We start from the raw sequence: 17,922 nt of genomic DNA, 5'->3' as shown, positions 1-17,922 counted from the left end.
AAACCTGCCTTCCTACAGCCACAGCTCTTCCCAAAGTGGGTTCCATGGTATTCTTGCCTTTTTGCCCAGAATGGGTTCTTTAGCAGCCATGTAAGTGTAGGAATACCACACACCGTTGCCTTGTGTGAGGTTCACAGAACATGTCAGCGTCCAGGAGCACACATCGCGGCTTCGCGGATGGGGGAGGTTTCTCCAAATGGAAGGTTTGTACAAGCCCTGTGTCGAGAAAGCCCGTCAGCGCCATTTTGTTCCAACGGCGTTTACTCACTTCGTGTCTCTGAGTCACGTTTTGGTAATTCTCTCAATATTTCCAACTCTTTCACTACAATGATATATGTTACAGTGATTTGCTTTGTGATCGGCGATCTTTGATGTTATTGCTGTGATTGCGTTTGGGGCATCACAAGCCGTGTGCGTATAGGACAGTGAACTTCACTGATAAATGTTGTGTGTGTTCTGACTGTTCCAACTGGCCATTCCCCTGTCTCTCCTGCTCCTCAGGCCTCCCTCTTCCCCGAGACACAGCAATATTGAAATTAGGCCAGTTGAACACCCTACAACGGCCTGTTACGTGTTCAAGGGGAAGGAAGAGTGGAATGTCTCTCGTTGTAAATCAAAAGCTAGACATGATTGAACTCTATAAGGAAAACATGTTGAAAGCTGAAATAGGCCAACCCTTGGGCTAAAGTTGTGAACGCCAAGGAGAGGTTCTGGAAGGAAATGGAAAGTGCTTCTCCAGTGAACACAGGAAGGATGAGAGAAACAGCCTTATTGCCGATGGGGAGAAAGTTTGGGTGGTCCGGATGGAAGGTCACACCAGCCCCAACGTTCCCTGAGGCCAAAGCCCAATCCAGAGCAAGGCTCTAACTCTCTTCAATGCCATGAAGGCTGAGAGAGGTGAGGAAGCTGCAGAAGAAAAGCCTGAAGCTAGCAGGGGTTGGTTCAGGAGGTTTGAGGGAAGAAGCCGTCTCCACAACGTCAAAGTGCAAGGTCAGGCAACACGTCCTGATGCAGAAGCTACAGCAGGTTCTCCAGAAGGTCGAGCCAAGAGAGTTCATGAAGGTGGCTCCCCTAAGCAATAGACTTCAAGGTAGACCACACAGTGTTCTGTTCGACGAAGACGCCATCTAGAACTTTCAGAGCTGGTGAAGAGAAGTCAACGCCTGGCTTCAAAGCTTCAAAGGACCGGCTGACTCTCTCCTTAGGGGCTAATGCAGCTGGTGACTTCAAGGTGAAGCCAGTGCTCGTTGGCCATTCCAGAAATCCCAGGGCCCTTCAGAATGGTGCTCCTCTACTCCGTCCGGGCTCTATCAGTGGAACAACAGAGACTGCCTGACTACGCGTCTGTTTACATCCTGGTTTACTGAATATTTTAAGCCCACTGTTGAGACCCACTGCTGAGAAGAAGGGATTCTTTTCAAAATATGACTGTTCGTTGATGATACACCTGCTCACCCAAGAGCTGTGATGGAAATGGACGGTGAGATACATGTTGTTTTCAGGCCCGCTAATGCAACATCTACTTTGCAGCCATTGGGTCAGTGAGCCATTTTGACTTTCAAGTCTTATTATTTAAGAGATACATTTTGGAAGGTTCTAGCTGCCATAGATAGTGATTCCTCTGATGCATCTGGGCAAAGTAAACTGAAAACCTTCTGGAAAGGGTCCACCATTCTAGGTGCCGTTAAGAACATTCGCAATTCACAGGAAGAGGTCGAAATACCAACATGAACAGGAGTTTGGAGGAAGTTGATTCCAACCCTCATGGAGGACTTTGAGGGGTTCAAGACTTGAGTGGAGGAAGTTACTACAGATGTGGCAGTAACAGCAAGAGAGCTAGAACCAGAAGTGGAGCCCGAAGATGTGACCGAATGGCTACAATCTCATGATAAAACTTCATTGGCTAAGGAGTTGGTTCTTATGGATGAGCAAAGAAAGTGATTTCTTTTTTTTTTTTTTAATTTTTTTTTCAACGTTTTTTTATTTATTTTTGGGACAGAGAGAGACAGAGCATGAACGGGGGAGGGGCAGAGAGAGAGGGAGACACAGAATCGGAAACAGGCTCCAGGCTCCGAGCCATCAGCCCAGAGCCTGACGCGGGGCTCGAACTCACGGACCGCGAGACCGTGACCTGGCTGAAGTCGGACGCTTAACCGACTGCGCCACCCAGGCACCCCAAAGAAAGTGATTTCTTAGATGGAATCCAGTCCTGGCGAAGATGCTGTGAAGATTGTTGACATGACAACAAAGGATTGAGAATATTCCATGAACTTCAGTTGATAAAGCAGCAGCAGGGTTGGAGAGGACAGACTCTGATTCTGAAAGAAGTTCTTCTGAGGGTCAGATGCTCTCAAACAGCATCACCTGTTATAGGGAGATTGTTCGTGAAAAGAGTCCACTGATGCAGGAAACTTTACTGTTGTCTTATTTCAAGAAATTGCCACCGTCCCTCCAGCCACCACCCTGCAGAGTCCGCAGCCATCAACGCTGACCCTCGACCAGCACAGAGATGAGGGTTCGCTGAAAGCTCAGATTGATGCCTGATGTTTCTTGGCAATAAAGTGATTTTTTAATTTTTTAAATGTTACTTATTTTTGAGAGAGAGACAGAGTGTGAGTGGGGGAGGGGCAGAGAGAGAGGGAGACACAGAATCCGAAGCAGGCTTCAGGCTCTGAGCTGTCGGCATAGAGCCTGACGTGGGGCTCGAGCTCACAAGCTGTGAGATCACGACCTGAGCTGAAGTCACTTAACTGACTGAGCCACCCAGGTGCTCTGCAATAAAGTATTTTTATTTTTTTTTATTTTTTAACGTTTTTTTCATTTATTATTGAGAGCAAGAGGGACAGAGCATGAGTATGGGAGGGGCCGAGAGACGGAGAGACACAGAATCCAGAGCAGGCTCCAGGCTCTGAGCTGTCAGCACAAAGCCCGATGTGGGGCTCGAACTCACAAACCACGAGACCATAACCTGGGGCCGAAGTCTGACACTTAACCGACTGAGCCACCCAGGTGCCCCAATAAAGTATTTTTAAATGAAGTATGTGCATTTTTTTTGACACACTGCCCTTACGCTACTCTTAATAGAGTAGGATGTAAACATAACTTTCACGTACATCTGAGAAACCAAAGCATGCGTTTGACCCACTTTATGGTGACGTTTGCTTATCGTGGTGATCCGGAACCCAACCCGCAATATCTCTGAGGTGTGCCTGTCTTTAAACAGGCCTCGGGTAATAAAGCAGTGAATAATGGGGGCCACTTGTCCCAAACTCTTTGGACCATAAGACACTTCCCTTTCCCTTCACCGCCTCACATTTAGAACAAATGCCGCGGAGTTGCATGCCTGGGGAAACCCTGCGTTCCGCCATGTTGACTGTGTGAGGGGGGGTGGGCGTGCGGGTGTCCTGAACAAGACCCTGGGGCTCCTGGGTTCCTTAAGCTTGAGGAAAGAACTCAAGGGAGTTAGAAAGAAAGGAAGGGAGATTAGAAGGGGGGCTGTCCAGGGCTGAGTTTCTCATTTGGAAGGGTTAAGTCTACTCGTTGGGGTGCTCTAAGGGAACAGTGAGGCATGGAGGAGGGAACTTTCTCTGCTGGGGGTTGGAGCCGGAGGGAAGCAGGGCCACTGACCCCATGGATTCTGGGCGACGGACGTTGCGGACTCTTTTCTGTTGCTTGGCGTCTCTCGGGAACTCTTGTTGTGTTCCTCCGTTCTGTCTTTATCCACTTCCTCTCCGACACCCCTGAAGGCCTCCTTCTTTCCCTTTCTACCCAAACACCCGTCCCCTCTTCTGATGCATCCCTCAAGCCCCCCTCTCTTTGTTTTTAACCGCCCACAACGAGGGATGAAACATATACGTGTGTGTGTTTATATCTGTGCTGGAAATTATGAAAAGTTACTACATAAGAGCTTCTGTTCCCTTTTTCTTCTCTTAAAAACAGCTGAAATGGGCATTTTCCTTTTTTCTTGTATCCCCAGAACGAATTGTGTCCCTTATGGTTGTGAGTGATCATTGACCAATTGTATTTTATCCCACCCGCCCCCTGCTACCCGGAGGCTGGAGGCCTCAAAAGCACCCACTTCTGGCCTCTAACTCTTGGTCAGCTGAGAGCCCAGAGGACTGGGAATAATCAGGAATGCTCGTGGGTAAGCCGTAACCGTTCAGATCTCCACCAAGCACTTTTTCTGAGTGTGCCTGGGACTGGGGGCCTGAAACACAGCCACACCAGGTCAGGGCAGAGCTGCCGGATGGAGAGAAATGGTTGGATGCAAAATTATTTTTTCTTTCCCGGTAATTGTTTTGACATGGGGAGTAATTAGCCAGCAGCTGACAGCTCAGAACCGAAGTGAGAACAAGAGAGTGGATTAGGGACAGAATGCCCCTGCGTTAGGCAGTTCCTGGCTGGCGTTAATGTGGCAGACGGGGTGCCTGGGGGATGCTGGAAGCAGAAGGCAGACAGGCGTATACTGAGGGTGCACGTTTAGGTGCTGTGAGGGGGTCAGTGGGGGTCAGAAGGGCGGCCCCTGGCCTCCAGGAGGCCCCCTGTAGGGACCCAACATCGTCAGAGGTGGTGACTGCTTCCAGGCTAAGACCTGCTCAGGTAAGAGTATACATATTTCGTGTGTGTAGTCAAACTGAACTGTGGCTCAGTTCTTCTGTTGTTTTAGGGTCAGGGTAATGCTGGCTTTGTGCAATAAACTGGGAAATTTGCCCCATGTTCCTAAAGCCAGGTGCGGTTTTTTCTAGGATTTTCTTTGTCGAGCGTTTGAATGCATTTGCCCGTAAAACCATCTGGGTCCAGTGCCTTTTGGAGGGAGGTCATTTTTCAAAAGTTTTACTCATTTTGGTGTTTCTAGGGTCCTTTGAAGCCATTTTTAATCATTTGGGTCTTACGGAAGGTCGTGTATTTATTAGCACATAATTACAAATCATATGCTCTTGTATTTATAAAAAAATCTCTTAGGAGATCTGCTTATATGTTCTTTCTAATTCCACCTTCTCAGCATTCGTGCTCTCTCTCTGTCTCAAATTAGATGGGCTGACCTGCTTTTTTATTGCTGTGGTTCCTCCCCCAGGCGCACACAAAGAGAACTTGCCTGAGTTGTGAATGTCATCCTGCTTCCTAACCAATTCATTTCTGTTGCTGTATTTACACCCCCTCCTCATGTTTTCCTTTGGTTAATTTTACTGGCTTTTAAAATCTTTTCTAAATTATTATTTTTTTATTTTTTTAATGTTTATTTTATTTTTGAGAAAAAGCATGAGCAGGAAAAAGGCAGAGAAAGAGAGAGAGAGACTCTGAGGCAGGCTCCAGTCTCCGAGCTGTCGGCACAGAGCCCGATGCGGGGCTCGAACCCACAAACCATGAGATCATGACCTGAGCTGAAGTCAGATGCTTAACTGACTGAGCCCCCCAGGCGACCCTGGAAGGCATTTACTTAAATTTCCAAGTGTTTGGGAGTTGGAGGGATGGGGAATTTGATATTTGTTCTTTTGCTATTATCTTCTTTTACTGCTTTCTGGTCAAAGAATGTGGTCAACGTTCTTTATGCCTTTTGCAATTTACTGACACTTTATTTGTGGCTTAAATATGCCCAAATCATTTTTTTTTTAAGTTTCTGTGGCTTGTTGGCAAAAGACGGTGCCTTTCTTTGTAGCGCATGATGTTTAATATCTAGTTGATTAAATTGCTGGGATAGCCTCACTTTTGCCCCCTGCTCAGCTGCATACGGAAAGCGGTCCAGTTTTCCCCTGTTGTCTTTAGATGCCGCACCACGTGAGTTTTATCCATTTCAGTCCTGTGCTGTTTGATAAGTAATAGTTCTCAAATGTTATGCCTTCATCGTGGGTTATACTTATCAGGGTAGGGCCCTTCTTGGCATGGCTTATGCCAACTCGAGTGGATTCTCCTCGACGCCCCCCCAGCACCCTCCGATGCTCTTGGAAGCCCACCCCCTTAAGCTGGGGACTCATGGATAGCATCAGCATGTAACTACCTGCTGAAGGGCATGTGTGCAGACCAGGACTGTGGCTGGCCCAGCAGGTTAATTTGTTTCTTACTTCCCCAAGCCACCTCCCTGGGGGCCACCTCCGTGCCCAGTTTTCGGGAGCCTTCCTGTGTCTGTGCCCAGCATTCTTCCAGGGGATCAGACCACCCTGCAGATCAGAGAGAAGCCTAGCTGCCCACGGGGGTCTGCCCAGTGGTCTGTGTTTCTGGTCGCAGGGGCTTATGGATTTGTTTGTTTGTTTCTTACTGCAAATGGTAGAGAATGGGAGGCATCCCCCAGCGTGAAAAGGTCCTGCTTGGGGGCAGCCTCCATCACCCCATTGCTTGCTTCCAGCAAATCAGTAGGTGTCAGTGGCTTTCAGCCAGTCTCTCTCTTGCTTCTGGCCACATTCCAGGGCTCTCTCCATAAGAAGCACGTGTTGGACCCCACGTTGTAGGTCTTTGGTTCGACCCGCATGGTGGATATGTTGTTCCAAGCCCAGGGCATAAGGGAGGCACGCTTCTCTGGTCTCCAGAGGTCACACAGGCTTGGGGTTCAGGGTGACTGGATTCGGGAACAGGAAAGCAGTGACCTGCTGTCTCTCCATCTATATCCCTCTCTCCTTTTCATAAGTTCCTCCATAACTCACAGCTCCTTTTGGCAAATACTGTCTCATTTGATTTTCTTTTTTAAAAACTATTTTGAAAATGTTTATTCATTTTTGAGAGAGAGAGAGAGACAGAGCACGAGCGGGGGAGGGGCAGAGAAAGAGGGAGACACAGAATCGGAAGCAGGCTCCAGGCTCCGAGCTGTCAGCCCGGAGCCCCACGTGGGGCTCGAACCCACGAACCGCGAGATCATGACCTGAGCCGAAGTCGGCCACCTAACCGACTGAGCCACCCAGGCGGCCCGTGTCTTGTGTGATTTTCATGCCAACAGGGTAGGTTTGGAGATTGGGGAGAATTGTCCCCATTTTCCAGATCCAGAAACTGAGGCTCACCGAGCTCAGTAAGCTCCACGTAACCACGAACCGCAGGCAGGTAGTGGACGGGCCACCTGACTGTGGAAAGAGGCTGGACCCTTGACGGGCACCAGTGGCCGCAACTGATGTGGCACTTTCGGTGACGGCTGTTAGACTCTCGTGACCCCACCTCCCATTTCAGCACGTTCCTCTCTGGTTCAGGAAGAAACGTGGTTCCCCCAGGAGTTCCGCCATTGGGTGCTGGGGATTAGAGAGATGCGTGCCAGCCTTTTCTGGCTCCGTGAATACCGATAAGATCCCGAGAGATGGTCCCAGCCGTGCGAGACGTCTCAGAGCCAGGCAGGAGAAGGGGCTGTGGTTACAGGCAGCCGGTGTTGCCCGCCTGTGGCCAGTGCAGCTTCTGAGCCGTGTTTCTCTCCCGCAGTGAATGGATACCACGCGGCAGGGACCCCAGCGCACCCTCCCGAGACTGCCCACATGAGTGTCCGAAAATCCACCGGTGATTCCCAGGTAAGGGGTCCTGTGACGGGAGGTAGTGGGGGGGGGGTCAGTCATGCAGGGCCAGGGGGCTGTCGTCAAGACGGTGCGTCCTGGGGGTCCGGGGGACGGCAGTGCAGGTCTGGTTGGTGTAGAAAACGGTTGGTGTATCTGAGTCGTTCCCACGTGCCATGATTGGAGGAAAGCGGGTGATTGTGCCTTGCTGGTTTTCTCTAGGACTTGCAGGCGGCTGGGGGGGCGGGGGGTGATTTTGGTGGATCGTAGGGCACAGGGTTCCATCCTGCCGTTTGGATTCCTGTTACGTAGAGTCTAGCTTTCCATCGCTTTGCGAGTATGGATGGGGCCGGGCGATTTCCCTTCTTCTGTGCACCCTCTCCCCACCCCCATGTGAAATTTGTTCTCATACTTAATAATCTAGCACAGAGACCACAGTAGGGTGGGAGGACATGGGGGAAAGGCTTAAGATTCCCATCCTGGCTTCTCCATCACCACATCTGTTGGCACTTGTGCAGATACACATCTGTACCTTTCCCGTGTCACAGGTGAGGCCACGGAGTCTTAGACCGCTCAGGTGACTCAGGCAGGTTCACACGGTTACCAAGTGATCAGACCGGACTCTGACGCCGAGCCCCGGGGTGCTCCTAGTTTGCGTTAAGCTGTGTCCGAGGAACGAAGGATCAGCATGTTCTAGTCTGTCCGTAGGTTCTATCCAGAAGATGTTCTGAGTGAAGGCCCCAGGGTCCACCAGTCCTTTCCAGGCGCTCCTCTGCCAGGCCCCAGGGGTGAAGATAGCAATGGTGATACTTATGTTGGCTGCTATGCGGGGTGACCATGGCTGCTTATCCCCAACAGCAGGTGCCATGTGCCCTTCAGAGCAAGGCCTTGTGATCTGTTGCTGAGCTCAGCCAAGCTGTGACACTTGGCAGTCACACAGACAAGAGTGTTCGTTTTTGGAAACTTTGTTCTGTCGGGCCCAGGTTAATTCCGCTAACGCTCTGGGAAAGAAATCGGACGTCCCTGTGGGCCAAGGCTTCTCCCCTTTTGATGGACTTCCTCATCACCCAGGCCTCTTGTTAAAAATGTAGGTTCTGGGGCGCCTGGGTGGCTCAGTCGACTTCGGCTCAGGTCATGATCTCGTGGTTCGTGGGTTCGAGCCCCGCTTCGGGCTCTGTGCTGATGTCTCGGAGCCTGCTTCGGATTCTGTGTCTCCCTCTCTCTCTCTGCCTCTCCCCGGCTCTCTCTCTCTCTCTCTCTCTCAAAAATGAATAAACATTTTTAAAAATATAGATTCTGATTCAGAAGGTCTAGGAGGGACCCTGAGGTTCTGTGTTTCCAACCAGTCCCCGGATGATGCTGATGATGTAGGTCAGGGGACCGCGCCTTCAGCCACGAGGACCCGGGCACAGACGATAGGACACAGCATGCGAATGTAACCGCTTTGCTCCCCTGCTCATGGCACACGTCCCTCCCAGCCCTGGCACTGTGTGTTTTCTGCTGAGCCCCCAAACTGCCCCTGCCAATCTATGTGGGACGAACCTGACTTTTACCGCCCGCCTGCATGGTGATTTCTGAAGACGTCAGCCTAGGTCCTTCTCTGCTGTAACAGAACGGAAAAAGCTGGTGTTGGCTTGGGTACGTCAAGAAGAATATTGGCAACATCCCCCCCCCCCCGCCCCGTCATTCTTGCTTTTTTCTCTGATAGAACATAGTACCCCCCACCCCCAAATACAGTGACGTTACTACTAAACCTTTTTGTTTTTTAACGTATATGGATATGACCATCTCAGAAGCTGACTTTTGACCCAGGAATTTCCCCCTCCAGTCTCTGTGCTCGGAACACATCCAGGGATTCTGATTTATGTGCGAAGCATCATTTACGGCACTACCCGTGTTGGGCCCAACCTAACTATCTAACAACACGGGACGGGTAAAATGGATTTTGGCACTGAATATCCAACCAGCCTGCTATATATCATGCAGACACGAGAAAGCCGTTTTCTGAAGAATATATAATGATTCAGGGAAATGCAGAGAGAACATGATAGTTTGGGGAGGGGGGGAAGCACGCGCACCTCTCAAAAATAAATACTAAAAAAAAATTTTTTTTTAAAGGGGCCCCTGGGTGTCTGTCGGTTAAGCGTCCAACTTCAGCTCCGGTCATGATCTCGCACTCACAAGTCCGAGCTCCGTGCCGACAGCTCGGAGCCTGGAGCCTGCTTGGGATTCACTCTCTCCCTCTCTCTCTGCCCCTCCCCCGCTTGCACACACATGCTGTCTCTCGAAATAAATAAATAAAGTTAAAAAAAAAGAAAAGAAAAAGAATTGTCCAGTTAGAAAACACACATGGTATTGAGGTTGAGAAACCTTGGCCTAAGGTACTTTTTGTTTTCTCTGCGCTTTGCAGTATTTTTCGCATTGCCTGGAATGAGTACGTTTTACTTTAATGGAAGGCAGACACAGTGAGCAGTGGTAGAGACAAGGTTCTGGTCCCTGGGGACGCAGAGCAGGCCAGCTCTGGAGACCCAGGCCTGGACAGGCCGTGACTGCTGAGGGGCAGGTGGAAATTGAGTGTATATTCTTTTTGGATGGTAACGTTGAGCGTTGATGTGTCATCAGAGTAACAAAAATAGGGGCGCCTGGGTGGCTCAGTCGGTTAAGCGTCTGACTCCATTTTGGCTCGGGTCATGATCTCATGGTTCGTGAGATCGAGTCCCGTGGAGGGCTCTGCACTGACCGCACAGAGCGCTTGGGATTCTCTCTGTCCCGCTCTCTCTGCCCCTCCGCCCTCCCACCCTCAAAAATGTTAAAAAAAAAAATGTCTTTAAGTAACAAAAATAAATAACACAGTGCGTGTGGAGAGAGCAAATACGCAGTGGTTCACCGCTTCCCACGACTGGAATGTAGCATGTTGGGTTTTTTTTTTTAGGCAGTGGAAGGATTCTGGAAGGCGCTGGTTTCCCACAAAGGTGCTTGGGGCCAATCACAGAAAGAGGATGAGTTTTATTGTTTACAGAGCCAGCAAGCTATCCCCAAAGTAAACAGGGCGCTCTTTGACATGCAAAGTATTACTCACGCTATCCCTGTGAATTATAATGAACAGCAATTAGGACTTTGTAATACCTGGAGAGTGAATGAATGAGCAAAGAAACACATGGCCGGTGGAGATACAGGGTAGGGGGCTGGGCCAAGCAGCTTGCCCAGGGTTTGCTCAAAGCCCTTTATGGGTTTTTTTTCTTTCTTTCTTTTTTTTTTTTTTTTTTTCTGTTCTCTGCTCCTCCTTAAGCAGGCTAATCAGGGAGATTAAAATGTTGGGGGTGGGGAGTACATACCTGATCTTCCCGGGCCACCAGGAATGTGTCCCCCACCGTGCCCCCGTCGTGGACAGGACTGATGCAGGCTGGGTGCCTGTCTGGTCCTCCCCAAGTCCTGGGAGACCAGATGGCCGGGCACAGGTGGTGGTGGCCTGGTGCCACCTAGTGGAAGTTTTCCAGCCTGCAGCCTTGGGGTGGGCTGCCGGGGTATTGGATAAATGGGGTCCACCTGATTGCGAGGCTGGGGTGTCAGAGGCTGATAGTCTTACTGGCCTTTGTTGGAAGCACATCCTGGTCTGTCCCCTGCCTGCCCGCCTGTGATGGGCTCCCTCTCAGATCCCTGTGCAGGTGGGGTGGGGGTCACACAAGGGATCTGCCCCTGGAGCCCAGGCCCTTTGGTGGCCAAAGTTGTTCTGGCTTCCCATGAGCATCCCCCAGGAAGACCCAGGAGAGGAGACAGGGGCTGGGACCAAAGGCTTGGAAACTGAAGGGTCCCACCGGAGAAGGGAGTTTGAGGTAGACTCCTCTACCCGGTGGGGCTTCCCTTGAGCCCAGCAACACATGTTGCATTGAGTGTCTCCTCCTTGGCCAGGCATTGACTCGCAGGCACATAGCCCGGCCCCTGCCTTGCTGGAGAAGGCACGAGATAAACAAGTGTTTCGTGTCAGCAGTGGTACGGGCTGGAGGGAAGTGTGTGTCCCTGGGACCCGGCCGGTGGCGGTCAGTGATGGGCTTTGTAGGAAAAGGTGCGTAAGCTAGGACTAGACAGATGAGTGAGGGTTTAGCCTGGCACAGGGTGGTGGTGAGAACAGCCTTCCAGGTGGAGGGAACAGCACATGTGGATAGCCGGAAGGGGAAGGAGGGCAGTGGTTTCAGAGAATCCACAGCGGCCGAGTGGGGCTGTGGTTTACAGGCTCAGCAGGTGTCAGGAGGGCGGAAGGTGGGGCCGGCCGAGTCTGCACAGGTCTACTGTGAGGGGCTTGGGTTTTATTCTGACGGTACAGGGAAGCCATCGAGAGGCTTCATTCTGGATCCCGCCTGCCGAGGAGGTAGGGCTGGCAGACAGGGTCAGAAGACATGCAAAGCCTGGGTTTGCTCGGCAGTTGTGAATGTACAATGCAGTCCACCCAGCTCTACCTTTGTGGGTGACCACCCTTGTGGGGCCTCACCGCACGGTAACAGCAGAGTGGCCTGAGCCAGAGAGGAGGAAACCAGGCTGGGGAGGGACTCTTAAAAAAGGAGAGAAACTTTCCAGAATCCTAGGCAAAGCACATTTAAAAACAAACAAACTTTTACTGGAGTGCCTGGGTGGCTCAGTCGGTTAAGCATCCGTCCCTTGATTTCGGCTCAGGTCATGATCTCGCGGTTCGCGGGCACTGAGCGTGCTTGGGATTCTCTGTCTGTCTGTCTCTCTCTGCCCCTCCCCTGATCTCTCTCTCAAAATAAATAAAATTTAAAAATAAATAAATAAATAAACTTTTATTATGGACACTGGCAACATCCCGAGTCTAAAGTCCATTCCACTTTTACAGGTGGATACATTGGTTGGTGTATCTTTTTACTCCGTTCCTCTCTCTCCGGAGATGTAATTCATCCAGTCATTTACAACGTACAGTGTTGCACGACCATCAGTAACACTCCATTTTAGAGCACTTTGATCACCCTGGAAAGAATCCCCAAAAGTCTTGGGCACCCACTAATCTGCTTTCTGCCTGTCTCCGTAGGTGAGCCTCTTTCTTCTGGACATTTCATAGAAGTGAAACGGCACCATGCAGGGCCTCCGTGTGTCTGGCTTCTTTCACTTACAACAATGTTTCAAGGTCTGCGAATGTTGCAAACGGAGTGACACTGTGTTCCTTTCCCCGGGGCCACGTAGTATCCCATCCTGTGGGCTTACCATTTTATCTCATCTATGGCTTTAGCTCCTTTTAATCTAGACTGTATTTTCCCCACACATTTGTTCTTTCTGTCTTGCCCCACGGTGGCTGTTTGTGGGAAGAGCCCAGGTCAGTTGCAGAGTGACCCTGATGCATTATCTATTTCTTTTCTTCTGCTTAGATTCAGGGTTAGCAGTTTTGGCAAAGATTTCTACCTCCTGGGGCTTCTCAGGTTAGCACCCCTCCAGCGATGCTGAGTTTGAGCTCCCGGTTGATGCGATGGCCCCTTTGCAAGGGCGCATTTTCCCTTTCTGATTAGCCAGTAATCTGGGGGTGGGGGGACGGTAAGGGTGATACTGTTCCTCAGTGCTTCAGCATCCTTGGTGACTGTGGCCTGGATCCGTTTTGACTTTGGGGTTTGCAAGTGGTAATTTTCTGATTCCTTAACCATTTTTAGGGGCATTCTTCCATAAAGAAATACCGCATACACCCCCCGCCCCCTTTGCTGCCTTTTAAGTTACTCGTTTTCGGTCATGCCCAAATTGTCCCAAATTTGGCTTGTTGGACCCTCTCTCTGCTGGCGCCTGGGTCCTTTGGTGAGACCACATTGTTCTTTGCCCTGTTTCTTACCTCCCAGAACAATTGAATGTGCCAGATCTGTCTGGCATCTGGAATGAGCCATTTCTCCAAGGGACTCGTTTCCTTTTAGTATGGAATAGTATTTAGAAGCCAGCTTCTGGCTAGTAGGTGTTCTCTCTGTGATGGAGGTGTAATTCCTTCCGGGCCCTTTTGTGAAGTGCTACAGGTGTGTGTGTGGATGTGTGTGATGTGTGGATGTGTGTACACGTATGTATATATAGTGCGTGTATATGATGCATGTGTATGTAGGTGATGTTGGGACAGTAGGCACAGACCACTGGCAGCAAGGACAGAGCCTGAGCTGCCTGGAAGGGCTGGGCGTCACCCTGCTCAGCCCTGGCTGATTCTGAGCATCCAGGAGGGCAGAGAGGGCGGGGAAGGGGGGGGCAGAGGACCCCTCCCCCCCATCGTCAATGCCATTACTTGCACTCCTGTCCTGGCCCCAGTTACAGGGAGGAGGGCCACCTCTGTGTCCGGCTCCATTCCACAGAGCCTTGGACACGGTGGTCCCCAGGTCAGTGACTGTGGATGATGATCTTTCTTGACCCCTGTGGAGCCACCTGGAAAACAAGAGATTGTCCCTGGTCTCAAAAGTGGGGAGCCGGCAGAATATCGAGAAAAGCGAGATTCCGCCGCAGGCTCCAGTTTCACTTGCCTTGTGACCCTAGACAAATGAGTTCGTTTCCGCAAGCCTCAGTATCCCCATCTGTGCAATGGAGGCGGTGCCTCTGAATTCGCGGAGTCTGGGAGGATTACGCAGGTTTGAGTATGTCTGATGCCTAGGCTGGTGTCTTCCTCCTTCTGAGAGTTCCCCCCCTCGTCCCCGTCGTCAGCATCGATACGGAGACTGGTTGCTAGTGCATTAGCTGACATCCTGGTGGGCGAGAGCTCGGAGCGTGGTGGCAATGTGTGTCGAGGGTGGGGAGAATCCATGCTGGAGTGTCCCCTTCCCCTTTCCCCTCCCCGGCATGGATTTGTTTGGCCAGTGCCTCTGCGTGGATGAACCTGCGAGAGACCCCCACACCTGCCACAGGATAGTGGCACTCGAGCTCCAGCCACGTGGCCTCGGTCTTCCTCCCAATTTGGGCACATGCCCTGGGCGACCACTGATAGCTCGAGACGATTCGGGGGAGGTCGTGCGTCGTTGCTCTGGTGGAAGCTGTGGTTGGTCACACGCTTGAGCCGGTGCGGCTGCCATAGTAAGGGAGCCTGGGTGAATGACACCACGTAGATCAGTGTGTCCCCAAGGGAGGCCCCCGGACTCTGCTTCAGAGGCGCTGGCCCACCTGATTGCTGCCGGCTCAGCTCCGGGGGGTGCGGCCAGGACCCAATTTGGGGCCAATGCCTGTTAATTCTGATGCCCTCCAAAGCTTGTGGACCGTCGATAGCAACGGGTGAAATCGAGGCTCAGAGAAGGCCCGTGGCTTGGCAGGGTGTCCAGACTACTGAGTTTATTTCCTCGCCTGGGACATGACCGATCTATAGAGTTCTTTTAGCTGGACGGTCAGAGGGCATCCGCTTCCATTAACGGACTTCCCTTACCAGCCCAGGTCGATCTGGACGGGAGTAAAGGAATGAGGGAACCACAAACAGGGACTCAGTCAAGCTCCCTGTTTTGTGTGGTGAGCAGCTGAGATCCTGAGGCAGCACTGACCCCTACCCCTGCCCCTCCCCACCCCACCGATGCTCATCCTTGCCGGTGGTCCGGGCTTTGCTGGCCCGGGATGGGGGGCTGCTGGTTCCCTGAGGCTGGATGGAGGGACCTCTCTCTCTGAGCCTTTTCTAGGAAATGTCAACAACCATGTCCTTAAGTTTCACTAGAGAAAGAAGGCCGTGGGTCCCACGTCATGCGTGTACCCCACGCACCGTGTGGCTCAGGACAGTCTGGGACCCTGTTGACTCGTTAACGTAACTGCTGATTGTGGGGCAGTGACGACCCAGGATCGACCTGCCCCCTTTAGGCTCCTGTGACCCATGTAGTGTTTTCAGCTTAGGAATCCTTAATTTTCTGCACCAGGACCATCCTAGGACCGGGGCAAGATGTTGAGGACCTGGGGACGGAGGCATTTGGGACCCTAGTTTGCTTGCAGGCAACAGGAAAACATAAAAAGGCAATCCAGAGCCTGAATGAATAAGAGCCTCAACTCGCCTCTGCCGAGAAATCCCTTCTGCCTCCCTCCCACGTCACGGAGGTGGCCGAGCCCGCCCCCCCTCACCCCGCCAGCCATGCACGTTCCGCGGCTTGAGGATTGGACATGTCGGACCCTGGGGATTCGGAATAAGAAGTCATGGAGGTGGTGGCCTGCTTTAACTCTCTGTTCTCGGGTGGCTTCTGCGGGTTCAGGCAGCAGGCGGACCGGTCTGCCAGCAGAGGGCAGCTGAGGGGTTAACTGCCCGAATCAGGAACTGGGAGAAGAGGAGGGAGACCTGGTTTGGAGCTGTGCGGGAGGCTTCCTCCTGTTTGCCTTCAAAGCAGGGGGGGCCCCCGGAGCAGTGTGGGGTCCGGGCCACCCCTGCCTGCCCTCTTCCAGAACATGGTGACTTAAGGGTTAATGGCAGCTTGAGCATCCGCCCCCCCCCCCACCAACTTCCCCAGCAAGGGGCCTCCACTCATCCCCCCTGCCTTCGGGGAGCCCGAACAGAAAGCGCAAACGTCCAGGATGGAGAACAGCTTTGATGATGTTTCTTGCCTCTCTCCCCAGAACCTGGGATCCTCGTCACCAGGCAAAAAGCAGAGCAAGGAGAACACCATCACGGTAAGTGACTCCCCGCTGGGTGCTGCTCCCAGGTTGGGCAGGTTGGGCGAGCTCTGGGGCTTGCTGCCATGCTGGGTGGTTGCCATGGCAATGTGGACCGCTGAGCTGAGCGGAAGCCCAGGCTGGAAACTGGGGAGTTCCAGAGCTTGGATGTAGCCGAAACGCCCCCTGCCCTCCACCCCGCCCCCCACCCCCGCCCTCCACCCCGACCCTTCTGTTGATTTCCCTCCGGATGACCGAGGATGACCGACCGAGTGCAGGCATGGTGGGATCGATGCAGAAGCCGTGGTGGGTGGGGGTGGGGGGTGGTTGGAAGGGGGGTGGGCCATACTCCGCCTAAGCGACATGACATGTAAATTACACCCACTGGGGCTTGCTTTCATGCAGGGTGACTTCTAGAAGGTACCAAAGTTAAAAAACAAGAGAAAGCACCCTAAGAATAGAGTTCCTGACGGGAGCAGGCGGCTCCTGCCTGGGGTGGCCAGACCGCCTCCTGGGGCTCTTGCAGAAGCCCGCCAAGCTCCCACGTGCAGGCTGAGGAGGGCACCCCTCTACACACACACACACACACACACACACACACACACACACACACACACCAGCCGCATGTTGGGGGCAGATGCATCGTCCGGCTGCTCAGACAGCCAAGGGCTTGGAGACGTGAGAAGTGTGGTCCTGGGTTTGCTGTTTGGACACAGGGGCCCCGGAGCCGGGAACGGGGACCTGCTCTCCCGGGCTCCGTCTGGCACAGGCAGCTCTGAGCCGTTCTGACCACCCCCACGGAGATGACCCCGACAGTGGGTATGCCTCCCCTGGCTGGTGGAGGCTGCAAATCCTGCTTTGGAGGAAAGAGAGGTTTGCATGCACAACGACACCAGGAGCAGCAGTCCCTGCCACTTTGGTGTGCACTTATTATGCACCAGTAGTGTTCCGAGCGGCTCATTTCCCTCTCCGCTCACCGTGTGAGGGGGAGGGGACAGAACCAGTGTTGTGAACAAGGGGTCTGAAGCCAGAGGGTCCGTTACAGCACCTGCGAGCTGCACGGCAGCCCGGGACAAGTGTCTCTGCCCCTTTGGGTCTCAGTGTCCACGTCTGTACAATGGGGAGATGGTGGGTGTCTGTGCCTTGGGGATCGTGTGCGGACTAAATGAGTCTGTACACAGAAAGCACTTAGAACAGAGCTTGTAGTCAGTGCTCTGTGTCCAGTCGCCTTCTCGACCCGGTTTACAGATGAGGAAACTGAGGCACACAGCCATATACCTCTCCCGGCTGGGAAGCATCAGGATTCGAGACCTGTGCTGTCACCTCCTGAGAGCGGGGCCTGAGTCCAGGGCAGACCTCCTGAGGGCATCTTCCTGCCACTTTAGGGTGCCATCAACTGCCCCAGAGCAAGGCAGAAGCCCCTAAAGTTCCCTGAAACGGGGAAAGAGGAAGAAGAAGGCGGGGAGCGTATGTGGGAATTGTAGAAGAAAAGTCCGAAGCAGAAATGGAAAGCGGAAAGCAGTTGCCGGGAAGGGGGAGACAGTCTCAGGCCCCAGGGTGGGGCCCCCGTCACCCACCTGCTGTGCCTTGCCTTTGAGCCTTTGAGCCTTTGAGCCTTTGAGCCGGAGCTTGGGGCATCCTCTGAGCGCCCTGGGCCTCGCCCCAGGGTCTCCTCTCCAGCACACCTTGTTCACCGGCCCTCCCATCCCCGTGTCTTCCCTCCTCCTTCCACTGACCTACATCGGTGCCTCTCTGAGCTAGCCTGCAAAGTGCAGTCGGCCGCCACAGCCTCCGGGGAGCTTACTTAAAACGCGGGGTTCCTCGAAGGATTCCTGGACCTACGACCTGGTTGGTCTGGGACCCCAGCCGGAGTCTGCCAGTTTTTGCTGGA

At 52.6% G+C, this 17,922-nt stretch overlaps 1 protein-coding gene across 8 annotated transcripts in view; it reads left to right on the top strand.

The window, feature by feature from the left end:
* GAS7 (growth arrest specific 7) overlaps positions 1-17,922 on the top strand; it is a 214,286-nt gene that overhangs the window by 159,491 nt on the left and 36,873 nt on the right. For all 8 annotated transcript variants that reach the window (XM_042966368.1, XM_042966365.1, XM_007085954.3 and 5 more), the window contains exons 4-5: positions 7,393-7,478; positions 15,996-16,049. In XM_042966368.1, the coding sequence (XP_042822302.1) occupies positions 7,393-7,478; positions 15,996-16,049 (140 nt within the window). The remainder of the gene's footprint in view (positions 1-7,392; positions 7,479-15,995; positions 16,050-17,922) is intronic.

This window comes from Panthera tigris, chromosome E1 (assembly GCF_018350195.1).
Source record: "Panthera tigris isolate Pti1 chromosome E1, P.tigris_Pti1_mat1.1, whole genome shotgun sequence".
Taxonomy (NCBI): Eukaryota; Metazoa; Chordata; class Mammalia; order Carnivora; family Felidae; genus Panthera; species Panthera tigris.
Note: the sequence above shows the minus strand (reverse complement) of the source record. Positions and strands in the feature narration are given on the sequence as shown.